At 33.6% G+C, this 15927-nt stretch overlaps 1 protein-coding gene across 1 annotated transcript; it reads left to right on the top strand.

The window, feature by feature from the left end:
• The first annotated feature begins 5402 nt into the window (after window positions 1-5402).
• LOC131073853 (nuclear transcription factor Y subunit B-1-like) lies at window positions 5403-6457 on the top strand. Its single transcript, XM_058010364.2, has one exon. It carries the CDS (start codon window positions 5520-5522, stop codon window positions 6117-6119), a length of 600 nt encoding a protein of 199 aa, XP_057866347.2. The 5' UTR covers window positions 5403-5519; the 3' UTR covers window positions 6120-6457.
• The last annotated feature ends 9470 nt before the right edge of the window (window positions 6458-15927 follow it).

Genomic DNA, 15927 nt, shown 5'->3' with positions numbered 1-15927 from the left:
TTTGATTTCACTCCCAAGGGAGCATACTTATTACATCATCATTATGAGTGATTATATCATCAAAAGTCAAGCAATTTTCCTTTCAAATCTTCATCAAAAGTCGAGCAACAAATATTTTCAACCAAAGATTAATCGAACATCAATCAAATCTCATCAAACAAGACCTCATTTCTAGGGGTGTCTCAACTTCATCGCATCATATCAAGTTGAGGTTCTTGAAATCAAATCAATCTCTAGGGGCATATCAAGTTTGTCCTCATCTAAATCAATCTTAAAATCGGTGTTCAGTTTCATCGCATCAAATCAATCTAGATATTTTGTTATGCTAATCGGTTCTTGTTCAATCAAGTTTGGAATCAGTTTTATCTCTTAGCTCATCCAATTATAGTTCAATCAAGTTCTAGATCGGTACTCATTTTTTGATCCAACAAGTTCAAGATTGGTATCTCTCTCTTCATTGGTCCTAGTTCAATCATCTTCAGGATCGGTATTGCTCTAATCAACCTATTCAGTTTCATCGCTTCAAATCAAGCTAAACATCTCTCTCTTCATCAGTTTGTGATCCATCAAGTTCAGAAGTGACATCTCTTTGACATCAACTATTCTTTGAATCAATGCATTGCTCGCACATCAATTGAAAGAGGGGCAAATGTAATACCCTAAAAATGGTCACCTAAACCATGGGCCCCTAACCTTGGCTACATTACCAAGGTCCTAACCAAAGGTAATTAAGTCAATCATGAGCACCTAATTAATGAACTCCTCAATCATTAATGTCACATGACAGATAAATCATTCTATATTAATTAAATATTTATTTAATTAATTAATCATTCCAAGTAAATCATTTTAATAAATTATCCTATGTATTTAAATAAATGTCCTAGAATATTTAATTAATAAATCAATTTGTCATTAAATCATTAAAAAGGAATTAATTTGCAAAAATAAATTAATTTGAAAAAAAAATTAAATTTGGAAAAAGAAATGAAAAAGTAATTAAATTGAAAAATCTCATAAAAGCAATTAAATCAATTAAATATCAAAATTGAATAAAAATATGAAATAAATCAGTTATTCTGATTTTATCTTAAAATTAGTTCAATTTCCTTTAAAGCTGAGAAAAGAAGCCAATCACATCAATTCACCTGAATTGCACTTCCTCTTGGAGAATCTTTGTTGCTCATCATTAATTGATCTTGACCGTTGGTCTCTCTCTAGATTTTCTATAAATTCAGGCTCTCATCTCTCATTCAAGATGACCTTGGAGATTTATTGTAATTATGTTTTTTTTTCTCTAGGATCATTGAGATTTTGTGCATTGAGAATATTATCTTAGTTTATTGCATATTAGTTTAATCATGATTTCTTTAATTCACTTAGATCAATAATTCACTCATCTAGCTTAATCTTGCATCCATTTAGCTCAATTTTTTGCTCATATGGATTAAATCCTTCATTTAGGTATCGTCTAGTCACTAGTGTTGAATAAAGAAATTTGAGAGAAAGACTAAAACTCACATCTACTAGAAGGCAATAGGTCGCTTTGTAATGGTTTTATTATTCACTTATTATTGATTTACTAACCATGCATCTAATGACTTAATTGAAGTGTTGTGTATTCACATACAAATATAGGTCCACTTTTCACACACACACGTGGTAGTACTAAGAAACCAGCCACATAGGTTATACCGGAAGGCGACATGAGTTTGTAGAAGGATATAATAGATAAGTTTATCACCAAGATGGAACCGAATGACAGTATGGTTATAACAATGAACCAGATGAAGTCTTGTGGTAGAAATAAGTCTGAATTATAGAAGAAAGAGAGCAGTAGTTAGAGACAGTGTGCTGGTAAGAAGCAGGGGTAGAGGAACAAAGAGAGTCTGAAGTTAGAGAATTCGGTTGAGGTTCCAGAGGAACTAAGGAAGAAGTTTGTAGATAAGGAGGATGTTTGGATTAGGAATGAGCATGGAATATATATCCCAAATCCTTTTAGATGTTCATGAGTTTCCTCTCATGGAACATCTCTTTCTACCTAGGGTATCTCATGCAGGAGCATCCCCAGTCTATGAGCAATCTTGCATCAACCAAAAAAATTTCCTTTTTTTGTTTAAGTTCAGTATGTAGTTTTCTATGTTCCTATCGGTATGTTTTTGTGGTAGCTTTCTTTTCATTGTAGATCATATTTTCAGCTTCCAGGTTGGTTCATGTGTTTGATTATAGATTGTTAGCTCATTTGGATTCTTTTTCAACTAGTTATCACTCTCGGTTTGAGTGTTTCTGGGTTCTAGGATTGTTCTTGAGCTTACGAGTTGGTTCTATTCTTGAGCTTACTAGTTGGTTTTCCTTCATTTTCAGATTGGTTTCTTGGCATGTGGATCTATTCGGGGTCTTGTTTGATGTTCTTTGGTGTGTGGTGGACCTTCCTGTCGATCCACACTTCTTGGCATTTATTTTTCAGAGGAATTTCTTTCGTTATTAGGGCCGACCTATTTACACATTTCATCTTCCTGGATTGGTGAATGTAATCTTTTTTGGTCGACCTAGATATGTTCTAGAGGGTATATATATGGTATTATGTAATCATTTATAGGGCAGTAGAGATTAGAATGAGGATTTAGATTCATGATTAGAGATCTGGATGACTTTGAGAGTTCTAATTGGATTGTATCTGGCATGTTAGCCTACATGTAACTGGTTGATTACTGGATGTTCTATGATGAATGTATGACGATAATCAGTTGGTTACCAGAGGTTATAAGATGATAATATGACCTGATTCTATAATCTTTCAATGTTTTGTTGTTGCTTTCATTGTGTTACTCTTACTGCATGAGCCAGTCAGTTCAGTTTTGAGGATCCATCAATCATGGTTGCATCACATATCTAGTAATTTAAATGTCTTAATATCCACATAGGTTGAGTAGAAGTTGTGGTTTACAATCTTTTCTTCAAATCTAATCTATATGTATAAGATTTCACCACTACCAAAAAAATATTAAATTTTTAACAAAATGGTGTCCCTCTTTATGTAGAATTACTATCTTTAATACTAAATATTAATAAACAATCTGAAACAGCTACAAGAATAAGTTCTACAAGTGTATACATATCTAAAATTTACTTTTTAAAAGAATAATTACTATTAAAGTAAGTTATGTTATTCATAAATCAACCATGAAAAATAACTTTGTATTAAATTATATTTATTTTTTAAAATAATAATTACTATTAAATTAAGTTATGTTATTCATAAATCAACCATGAAAAATAACAAACCATCTTAAATTAATGAGAAACTTTTTTTAGAATTTCAAATAGGAAATATATCCACATACTCACACTTTTTTCCTTTCTAATAGCACTCTACTAGTACCTATGTACTATAAACCAATCTTAAGAAACTACTACCTTATGTTTTCAATATAGAGAGAGAAACGAGAGATAAACATTACAAATAGTTTCATAAAATAATGGTAAAAAAACTTCTACATCTTTAATAAATGAGATCTTACTAGAATAATAAATGTAACTCTCAATGAGCTATGAATATAAAAAATAACCTCTATATTAATAATGAATAACATCTTTGGTAGACAATTTTTCTATATTGACCAAAATCTTAAGATGGGCATCTCAAATTATTATCCAACTGGAATGGGAACCATTGATAACATTCAAAATAATCCAATAGATTTTCATGTGCAAGTTGAAAAATTTGCTAAAAATAACTTTGTAATTGCCATTATAGACTCTACCTCCTTCATCAATATATCTAATAAATAATTTCACAAATCCTAAGAAATGTAAATAACAAATTAATTTTTTATTACACCTAAACACATGAATCTTAATAATTTAAGTTCATCACTTGCAATTGTAGTCTCGTTTCTTATAATTATAAAATCATTCTCAAATATTAACCAATTATCCATATTTTCTTCTTTGTTTAAGGCTAGTTGTATAAAAACCTTTATAATTTGATGACGTTTTAATGTATAAATGATATATATTTACACTTATTTTGATTATGACACAACATTTGGACATATTAGAATCTATTAATCTCATTTTTACTAAACTCAATGAATATAGCATATCTAATCACACTCATGCTATTACATCTAAATAACCTTACAACATCTAGATTTAGATTTTAATAAATAATTAATTTAGGATAGTTGTGACCATATTTTAAAATTAGTTTATAGAATATGGCTACCTAGAAGTTTTTTTTACTTGATGATACATAAGACAATATCTGGACATCATTATAGCTCAAGTGAGTACTTATAGAATGATTTTATACATACGAATTAGATTTAGAACCACAATGTTGATCCAAAATAAAGAAGAAGGGAATATTTTAATTTTGATCCCCATACACAACTTTCTAGAGTGATTCCAAATTCTAAGACATGATAACTCTCTTTTATTTATTAGTATACATAACATGATTATACTTTCTATCTTATATTACTTAATCTCTTGACTAAACAATCATAAATGTAAGTGTGATTACTTGATCTAATTAATTAGCTTAAACTATATAAAATAATATTTTTTCTTTTCATAAATATATACAACTAGTGTAGATATCATAAATACATATATCTAAAACATGATTTGGAGCTATTTTATTTATTATGTGTATGAATACATAAATTTTTATCTGTTTCTTATTTTCAAAATATTATATTTTTGTGAAAGTCTTGTAGTTCACTTGGTGAGGATGATGGTATAAGGTCATGCACTAAAGCTCAAATTCTAAAGACATGTTTGGGCCAGATTTAATCCCACTGACATTTACATGTATTTTGACTTAATTCTATCAAAAGAAAAATAATTATATTAATTATTAAATACTAATATTTTGATGTGTAACCAAATTTAAGAAAAGATTTCAAATTTTTTATTAACATGCTCATGTTATTATGCTCCATCATTATATAATAATAATATGTTACAAATCAAAAAAATATTTTATATAAATTAATGAAACACCCAACATAAATAAAAGCTAAACCATTGAAATTAATACTATTCGGTAATGATTATTGTAGAAGGATTCATTCATTAATAATGGTGAATGACGTTTCCACCTAAACTGGGCAGATAAGGGATGGTTGTCTGGTCCAATTACGTAACGCCAAGCACATAAATTTCACTCTCTATGTTACAGAATAATGACCTCCACTCAATGCAAAAGGTGTACACAATAGAACATATATTTATATGTTAGGCCAGTATATCAGGAATTTGTTGCCCATTTAGCACACTGTCAGGACAGTAACATGTTTTTTATAACACCAAAAGGAGAAAAGAAGAAAAATAATTCAATCAAAGATAGTATGGAAGAGTTAAAGTGATGACAAGTGGAATGATCTGAACTTAATGGCGCCTTTCTTTCCCATTATAGCATATACTGTCCCCCACAAAGACCCGTTTATTTAACCTTATATTCTACTGCGTATGTACAAGAGAATTGTTTGTGTCTGGTGTTGATACAAACAATGGGAGACAATACTCTGAATAGCAGTAATCGGCCATCTGATATTGATCTGAACAAGGGCAGTGCATGTGGAGAGCAAAGAGAAGTACAAGACAGGCTCCTCCCCATGGCAAATGTGGGCAACATCATGCGCAAGATCCTCCCTCCCAAGGCCTTGCTCTCTAAGGAGGCCAAGATCACCATGCAAGAATGTGTTTCAGAGTTTGTCAGTTTTGTCACTGCAGAGGCTTCTCACCAGTGTAGAAAGGATAATAGGAAGACAATCACTGGGGAAGATCTGGTATCAGCAATGGCTTCTCTTGGTTTGGAAGTCTATGCAGAGGCTCTCGATTGTTATCTTCAGAAGTACAGAGAAAAACAAGGTGAGATAGTTTTAGTAACAAAAAATGGGTTCTCAAATCCCTCCTGCACCGAAGACAACCAGAGGCCCACAAGAGTAGATCACCACTATGTTAAGGGAGAAGATCACCACTATGTCAAGGAAGTTCACCCAGTGGAAGGATCAAATGGCCACAACCAGTGGAGGGCTCAAATAGCCACTGTCAAAGAGAAGGAATTTCAGGGAGCTATGGCGCTTGCCAAGTACCAAGGACCATCATGACATATCATTTATTTAGTTTTAGCAGTATCTTCTCTCTTATGGTTCACTAAACCTCCTTCTGCTTGCCAAGTATGCTCTTTAAACATTCCCTTTGTAATTGGTTTCAAGGTAAACATCATCTTACAAATTACAGACTTTGTTTGAGACAAATTAGGGCATGCCAGTAGTTTTCAGGCAGCTATGGACCATTATGGCATACCAGTTGTTTAGTTTTAGCAGGATCTTCTCTCCTATGGTACACTAGACAGACTTCTGCTTGCCAAGTTTGTTCTTTAACCTTTCCTTTGTAATTGGTTTCCAGGTAAACATCATCTTACAAACTACAGGCTTGTTTTAGACAAAATTAGGGCATGCCAGTAGTTTTCTTTTTCTAATTATGATATTTTAAACAAGGCGTACTTGAAGATGTATTTAGTATTAGGTATAGATCAAATCTTGGGCTGTGAGTGATAAGTCCTTTCTTTGTCATTACGGAATGTTTGAGTGGGTGAACCAAAATAAAAGGAAAGCTCCGTAGCGTTGTTATATACATTTTTAAGATCAATTACGTAACGTACAATTCAAGAAAAAGACACAAAAATTACTTTTGACTCTAAATCAAAAGGGAGCGTCGAACGGTCTTATCCTGATCATTATGATATCATCATGATTGAACTACATAAACTCAATTAAATTTAGTAATTCATGTTTTATAAGTTTTGAGTAGCACTTCACATGAAATTATTTCTTACGAGAATGCGTCTGACTAAGAAAATTATTTATATTAATATCATAATTCGACATATATTGTGGAAAATACATTTGTTTAATTAGTATTATTGTTGTTAAAATGTTTTTATCTATTTATTGACTGTATAACAATTTTTCCCAATCTTGTATAATGCTTCATTTAAAAAATATTGAATTATTTTTTTATTAATATAAATTGTTTGATTTTATTGGGGTGCAGAAATTTGAAAATAATATTTCAATTTATTTAATTTTAGGGTAGAGTGTGAATGCAAATGAATATATGTAAACATGGATGTAATGAATGATGTCTACACAACAAATGCTTGAGAATAAATGTTAATAGAAAGAGAATCAAGTGCAATAAATGAGTGTTGTGAAATAGGGGATGGACATGGACTCGATCAAGGAATAAAGTTGTCATAAGAGTATATATCAATATGTATTTGTATTAAAATTATTCAACCTACTATAGACACAAAATTAAATAAAAGATGACATGGGTATGAAAATTTCATCATTAGATTTTACATCTCTTTGGTGTCTATGAGAATTTAAAAATAAGCAGGTATTTTAATGTATTTGATTATTCTTAGTTATGCATCAAAAGTAAATGGAGGAAAATAAAAGGATATATAGTCCATATAACATAATGGACCATTCTTTAAAATCTTCTTATCTTCTTCTCAAGATAGTAAACCTATAAAATAGAGAAAAATTGTAATAGATAGCTTCAATCACACAAGTAGAATAGTAAAACATACAAGTTCAATGAAATCATTAATAGTTGTTACGTGATAATTGTCTCTTCATCAATGTCATGTGTAAATGCCATAATGAAATCTCATCAATGCAAGTATTTACAAAATGTGGTCATGTTACATACCACTATTAAAATATTTATGAGTAATGGTACAATTTGTAGCCTTGATGAATAGTAAGTCTAGGGTATAATAGTCATCTATGTATATATAATATTGATAAAATAGTGAAAATTTAGTTTTATTCTTACCAATAACCCTAAGTAAAGCTCTTTATCATTTGATGATCATTATGTTGCAACAATTTGAGGTTGCCATGAATTTGAACCTTTTATTTTAAATACAATTTGACTATGAATTGCATTGAGCTAGTATCACATCATGTTTTTTGGTATTATTATATGTATACATGGATCTTATGTATGTCTGCACATAGATGATATGCCATTGATAATCAATACACATGTTTATCATTATTAATAATGAAATGATACTTGTCTTTATTGAACCTTCATAAAACTCACCAAATAATGGTAATTTTTTATCATATATAATAATGGGTTTATATTAGAATCAAGTTGATATCCAATTATATAACTTGTGTTTCATTATAATTGTATTTCCCTACACCAACCAAGTTGATAAATTTGGATAGTGATTTTTCTTTATAAGAAATTTTTTGTCATAACTATATATCCAAGATCATAAATTTATTCAACTAATAGGGGGAAAAAGGTTATATGAGTAATAAACATAGTATCCTTTGAATTTTAATGTATACACAAAAATGATTTCCAATAGATACACGTAGATATTTGAAATGATTTAAGCATTAGGGCCATCTTTATATTATACAATGCCATAATAAATAAAGTGGCCACCATTCATCTTTCATTTCGAGTCATATCAAGTATGAAACCATGGTTTAAAATAATTATATCCTATGAATTTTTTTTAATACTAAAAGTATTAGAAGTATCCATTTGATGATACCAATTGTATGGTTGTGTAGTGTCATAAAATTGAGACCCTGGTAATTTTTTACCACATTAGGGTCCTCACGCATGCAAAATCAAATCCCCTAGCCTGATCGGACACCGAAGACTGCTCAATCCCTAAAAACTGCATCTCCCTTACCCTTCGCACCACCCTGTCTGCACTCTACCTTGGAGAAAAGGGCAAGACAAGGGTGTGGCACCCCTATCCCCCCTACTCTTAGGACAGGGGCATAGCACCCCTATCCCTACCCTATTTTGGGTAGGACCCTTCCTAAGTTTGCATTGAAGGTTATGCAGTGAGCGGTAAAACTTCCCCGATGTCGGCCTATGACAAAAATCAGTTTCATTAACCCTAAATGACAAGTATACAAATTGCATTTACCCTCTCATTTGCATAAGTTGGATAAGTTGGGATGAGTGGGAAGTTTACATGAGATCAAGTATTCAAGAGCATTCCTTTCTAGCATTGAGAATTCTCAAGTCTCCCTTCAAGGCTAGGTGTTGCATTCAAGTCAAGGATTCAACCATTGAAGAGGAGATTCATTTCAACATTCAATTCCACATAAGAAAATCTACCTACATTCTATCTACAACCTCCCTTGAGGTGATTTACATTACAGTCTTTCGATTACATTTACTTGCAAGTACTTTCTTTCATTACTTGGTTAATTGCAAAACTGGGGTTTGAGATGAAGGCAAACCCCCAATCCCAACCCCTTTTCTTCTCTTTTATGTGTGTAGGTTGCAGGTGCACAGTTGTACATTTGGATTTGGACTCCATTTGCAGAGGCAGAAAAACTCTTTTCATTTAGCGGTTTTTTTGGAGGACCATGTACACTTTCGCCATAGTCTGGGTGACTTTTACTCAAATTCGTAGGGCGGCTTCGTCTCGACATATTACTGAAAGATCTAGGTGCATTGCGTCATCCTATGCTTTGATCTTGAGTTATTACCAATTCTTTGTCACTTTTTCACTTAGTCTTTATACATAACTCAATCAATTCCTTTCCATTTCAAGTAGAAGAGGGGATTAACTTATCATTCTCATTTCATTCAGAATTCTATCTTGTTCTTTAGAAGTTGAATTTAATGTATTCCCTGGCCCCCCCTCTTTCAATGTAATACATGAAAACTGTTTGAAGGGAAATCCGTAGTGAAACTCTTATCTCTCCTTGGAGGGAAAGGGTAACTTTCCTCTTGATCTCTCATTCACATATTTTCACCCACCATTACATTTTGGTGACATTACATTTTGGTGAACCCGACATCTTGCATACTTTCCTTTGAATAAAATTTCATATTTTTCATTTGAACGTTTGAAATTTCTGCAAACTTAGTGGTTAAAACAATAAAAACCATAGTTTTCAAAATTATAATTGAACTTGTGATTTGTGAAAATTGCTTGTGGTTATCTTAGATCTGAAAATTGTTTTGTTTGTCAAATTCAATTTCCTCATTGTCTTGTTCAATTTGCAAATTGAATTTAGAAAATTAAGCAATTACTTGTTAAAACCCTAATTTTCAAAAATCATCTTGAACTTGTGCAAAAATTGGATTTTCATTTAATTTTCAAATTTCTGATTGTTCTCAGACTTGTTTTCATTCCTACAATTCAAATTTTCAATTTACTCCTTTTTCCCAAAATTCAAATTTCAAAATTAAGTGACTAGGTCATTAAACCCTAATTTTCAAATTTAATTGGATTTTGTGCAAATTTTAATAAATTTCATTCCAATTCAGATTTCTAAACATTTTTCAATGTGTCTATATCCATTAGGTTTGACATTTTCCAAATTTGTAATTCAATTCCTCGTTTTCTTCAAAACCCTAATAGGGTCCTACTTTTACATTTGAACCTTAATTTTGCCCATCTAGAAATCGTAAAATTTGCCAATTTTTGGGGGTTAGCTTTGAAATCATCGTAATATTCATCCCTAAAAATTTTGAAAAAATTTGGTCGGATCATGTGCACTGCCGCCACAGTCCTCAGCTTTTTCCTAGAAATTTTGGGAGACTGTTATGGTTGTATTTAATAGCCTAAATCTAGAAGATTGGTTGATTTTATTGCTTTTTGATCCCCTCTAGAATTGAAAATACCTCGAAAATTTAACATTTCAAATTTCAAGAATTTTTTTAAAATTAAGAGGTTAATTATAGTCTGCCCTGATTTTTAAAATTATGATTTTAAAATTAAGTGGTATTCCCTTAGCCCTAATTTTAGAATTCCAATTTCCTTTCATTTTTGGAAATTATGTCATCATCTTCTTCCAACAAAGTTCAAATTGTTTAATCAGTATTTTCTTACATTTTACATTAATCAATTTTGTAAGATTTGTTCGAAAATTCAAAATTCACATTTTCCCTCTAGTGCATGAGTTTTACCATTATTATTCCTACCTATATTATCCCTGTTAGATGAATCATTAGAACTAAGGCCTCCCAAGGTTTAATTACTGAGGAGATGGAGTCTAATTTGGGTGACTTATTTAATGAGGATCATGCTAATTCTTTCCATCCTAATCATGTGCCTACCCACCCCATTGATGAATCTCATGATGAAGAAAAAGCTTTAACTAGGCTCTCTATAGATCAACTTTCCACATTGGACAATCAATTTGATAACTTTCAACAATGGATGTCCCAAGAATACCCTAATAGTGAATATCTTCCATTAATTGAAGGTCTTAAATGCGTGATTCAAAGTGATAAGAATGGAATTCATATATTGCGTGGTATTGCACATATTGTTGATTCTAATGTCATGCCTATCAAGGGTTGTGCCGAAACCCTAGGTTATTCACAACTTTCAACACAAGTCAATCCTTCAATTCCTTTGACTACTCTTATGACTAGTATTCCTACTTTTACCTCCAACATCATGGATACTTCAACTCAAAATGTCATCCCTACAAAAATTAGTCATGGGGGCAATCCCTCTTCTTCATTAAATCCTCCATCTTTGCCTATGTCTTCCATAAGTATTCTTGTTATCCCCATTAGTCCCAATCGGTGCTAAGATGGGAGGGGTGAATTAGGACTTTATCAGTTTTTCACAATCAAAACATTTAACTAAAATCTGCACTAACTTAATATTCATCAACACACATAGTTATTGCAATAGAATATGCATGCATGAAAAGATATACAGTGACACCAGGATTTATCTCGTGGAAACCCAAATGGGAGAAAACCACGGTGTGAGTGAGAACTCACAAAATTTGTACTCTTCTAGTGTACGCCCCGTGAGGAGCCATCCCTGTTAGGAGATTACAAAGACACTATTACGTGCAACCCAATTAAGGGATTTTGTTTAAGGCCTGTTAGTGCGTTTACCCTATTAAAGGTATCATGGTTAAAGGACTTATGAACATCAATTAAGATGTCACCCAGTAAAGGGACTTTATAAAGGGACCTGTTAAAGTCCACCCAGTTATGGGATTTAAGTTGAAATGGTTAGAAAGAAATATATGGATGATTTGTTGGAGTAGCTACTGATAGCTTGATCAGATCACAATTAAAATCATCCTCTATCCACATTGGTTGTGTCTGCTTTGCACAACACCAGTTTTCTGCTTATACCTTTGGCTCTACACTCTGTCGGTCCTCTGACCCTCGACTTTAAACTTTGTCGGTCCTTTGACCCTCAGCTCTGCACTATGTCAATCTACCTCATACACTCTTTGCTTTGCTAATTTGTTTAGCACTTCCTCTCACTCTACTCTGCACTTTGGATCGCTTTCTACAAGATCTACTCTTTGCAAATTTTACGATCAAGAATTTTTGAATAAACTCATAAATACTTATACATTTTCTAGTCATCACCTTCAGGTGTTTCCTCAATCAAAGCAATCACAGATTTCAAAGGATTTCAAATTCAAAATCTCCCACTCTTTCTTTGCACGCCTTGCAACAATTTTGCCAATCTGGTCAACTTATTCTGCCACCGCATCCCCCAAAAATAGTGACTTCTGGGTCGAGTTCAGTCTTTTAAATACGAACCAAAAAATCCACAGGTAATCATGACCTAACTGCATGATGACTGAAGTTGACTCCACCAACCTTTAGTTAGGTGAAGACACAAGCTGACCAACTCATCTTTTTCCACTGCACCTAAACAACTGATCATCACTCTAAGATTTTAGGCAAATGCCTATATTCCTTCTGCTTAACTGGTATACCACTGTGCTCTTCATTGCCAATTCATCCCTTGATGCCAGTTTGTAGTGCTTCTATCAAGTCTCTTCTCTTGTTTTCCAATGAGGTTTCGGTTTGCATACAACCTCAAGCCTTCTTGCCTAAGTCATCTTTTGTGACTTCATTATCATCATAATGACCAACCTGAAGATTTGATTTCAACACTGACCTTCTTGAGTAACAAATTGATTAGCTTAGTCTGTCTTTCCTTGAGCTAATTGAGCCTTGATCACTTGTCTCTTATGCTGCTTCCATGTTGTTTACAAGTCATCACCTTTGCTACTGAGATACACCATTACATCGGTACCACTCCACCAGTTAGCGTTAGACATTAATGATAAATCTCAACAAATACATCGGTTCTCGATTAACCAGTTTTGTCAATGCCAACAATCTCCCCCTTTGGCACTAATGAAAACACTTCTGAATCTATCTTATCGGTTGCTCCTACCTATACTTCTGCTCAGAGTAAAGAATATCTCCCCCCAACACTGGCAATACTCTATTTCAGCAACTAAAGTTCAACACTATTTACCATCAGCAACTTCAGCTCAAACACTATAAACATATCTCCCCCTTTGACAATAATGCCAACTATGAATTTCAGTATACTCACAAGGCTGCTCCCCCTAACCGGGGTAGTCCACACTTATCAATCTAGTCTTAAAGATTTTTTTTCATAGAGAAATTATACCAGACTGATATAGGGCACTTTTTACTTACTTAATTACACATAGGGGCATCACCCCTAGCTTACCTCTGAGGTATTCAAAGGTGTCCTTTTATAGTGGCTTGGTGAAGATATCAACCATCTGTTCTTTTGTTGGTATATACTCCAACCTCACTTCCTTGTCTTGAACCTATTCTCTACGATAGTGATATTTGATAGCTATATGCTTTGTCTTGGAATGCATCATTGGATTCTTGGATATGTCTATAGCATTGGTGTTGTCACAGTGAATTACCATAGGTTCAGTTACCTTTTCTTGGATACCTTCCAATAATTGCTTAATCCATACTATCTGTGCGAAATTGATTGTAGTAGCCACATACTCTGCCTCAGTTGTGGATTGAGATATGCAATTTTGTTTCTTTCTTCTCCAAGAGACAATCCTATCTCCAAGAAAGAATGCACCTCCACTAGTTCTCTTTCTATCATCAATGTTTCCTGCCCAATCTGAATCAGTGAAGACACTTAAGTTGAAGTCTCCCTTATGTGGATGCCAGAGACCATACTCATCAGTCTCCTTTAAGTATCTAAATATTCTCTTGAATACCACCATATGAGTCTCTTTCAGATTTGCAACAAATCTGGCAATCAAGCCAATGGCTTGTGCTATGTCCGGTCTACTACGTACTGCATATTGCAACTTATCAATCATGGACCGGTAAAGTATCTCATTCACTTCACAAGCCTCATCATTTTAGGAGAGCTTGCAAGTTGTAACCATTGGACTTCCAACCGGTTTGCAATCTTCCATTCCAAAAGTCTTCAAGATTTCTGTTATGTACTTGGTCTGGCTAATGAATATGCCATTCTTTACCTATGAGACTTGCAGGTCAATGAAGAATTTTATCTTACCGATCATGGACATCTCAAATTCTTGCTTCATTTGTTCTACAAAACCTCTACTCATCTCATCATCTCCTCCAAAGATGATGTCATCTACAAAGATTTCAGCAATTAGATGTTTTCTTTCATCTCCGGTCTTCAGATACAGGATACTATTATCACAGGTTCAATTGAACCCTATGCTTAATAGATATGAGTGCAATCTCTCATACCAAGCTCTTGGTGCTTGTTTTAGCCCATATAGATCCTTTTACAACCTGCATATCATATTTCTTCCATCTTCTGATGCAAACCCTTCTGGTTGCTCTATGTATACTTCTTCCTCTAAAACACTATTCAAGAATGCCGATTTGATATCCATTTAGTAAAATTTGAAATTTTTGTAAGTAGCATAGACTAGAAAAATTATGACCCCTTCCACCCTAGCAACCAGTGCAAAGGTTTCTCCATAGTCCAAACCTTCTTCATGAGCATGTCCTTTACAGAGTAATCTTGCTTTGTTTCTTAACACTCAACCAACTTAATCCATTTTTTTTCTAAACACCCATTTGGTACCTATTACATTTTTATTTTCCGGTCTGGGCACTAGAGTCAAAGTTTCATTTTTCTTAATCTGCTCTAGTTCTTCCTCCATGGCATTAATCCAGTCATCATCTTTTGTTGGCATATGATGAAGTGCTGATAATGTATATTGTCATTGATGACAATAAGTAAATAGGTATATGGTAATCAAGCAGGTGAACCGGTATAAACCGGTGTGAAGACTAGAAGCGGCTATAGTCAACTAGGATGGAGTGAATTGGTGTCGAGGTTCATAGTATGACTACCGGTTGATAGTCTCAGTTTAGCCCTAAGGTTTCCGGTTTAGCTTGTGCGGTACAACCGATGATGTTTTGTGATGAGTTAGTTAAGAACAAGGATAAGGATCTGTAGCATCCTAAAATTGTGACACTTGCAATTTTGACTGCATTTGGGTCTTCACGATGGCGGCGCAACATTGAACCTGAATGGAGACCCTGAAACTTGCTTATAACACCAAAAACTGCATTTTTTAGCACCCTGGCCTGATCCTCCTTGCACCCTGCTGTCCCGGGAGGTGGGACCATGGCGCCCAGTGCCCTGGTCCTTCAGGACTAGGGCGCCCAGTGCCTTGGTCCCCCAGGACCATGGTGCCCAACGCCCTAGTCCCTGGCCCTATTTTGGGCCCGGTCTCTTTTGGGCATCGGGTCTTTAAGTTTGCAATTCGGGAAATAATGTTTCTTGGTTAGCCTAAGGTCAGGAAAATCAGTCTATCAGACCTAATTGACAAGTATATAAACTACATTTCCCCTCTCAAAAAGGGGGAGGACATGTGTACAAGACGCGGAAGCGATATTCAAACACTCAAACATTCAAGCATTCAAGCATTCCTTCAAGTAATTGAGCATTCTAAGTCTCCATTCAAGGCTAAGTGTTGCATTCAAGACAAGGATTCAACCATTGAAGAGGAGATCACTTACAACACATTACATACTACATACATTACACCTTTGCATGTAAGAATACCAACATTC

This window comes from Cryptomeria japonica, chromosome 9 (assembly GCF_030272615.1).
Source record: "Cryptomeria japonica chromosome 9, Sugi_1.0, whole genome shotgun sequence".
Taxonomy (NCBI): domain Eukaryota; kingdom Viridiplantae; phylum Streptophyta; class Pinopsida; order Cupressales; family Cupressaceae; genus Cryptomeria; species Cryptomeria japonica.
Note: the sequence above shows the minus strand (reverse complement) of the source record. Positions and strands in the feature narration are given on the sequence as shown.

What these genes read in the sequence shown, in the direction of transcription:
- LOC131073853 (XM_058010364.2), top strand. Translation starts at nt 5,520, where the DNA reads ATGGGAGACAATACTCTGAATAGCAGTAATCGGCCATCTGATATTGAT.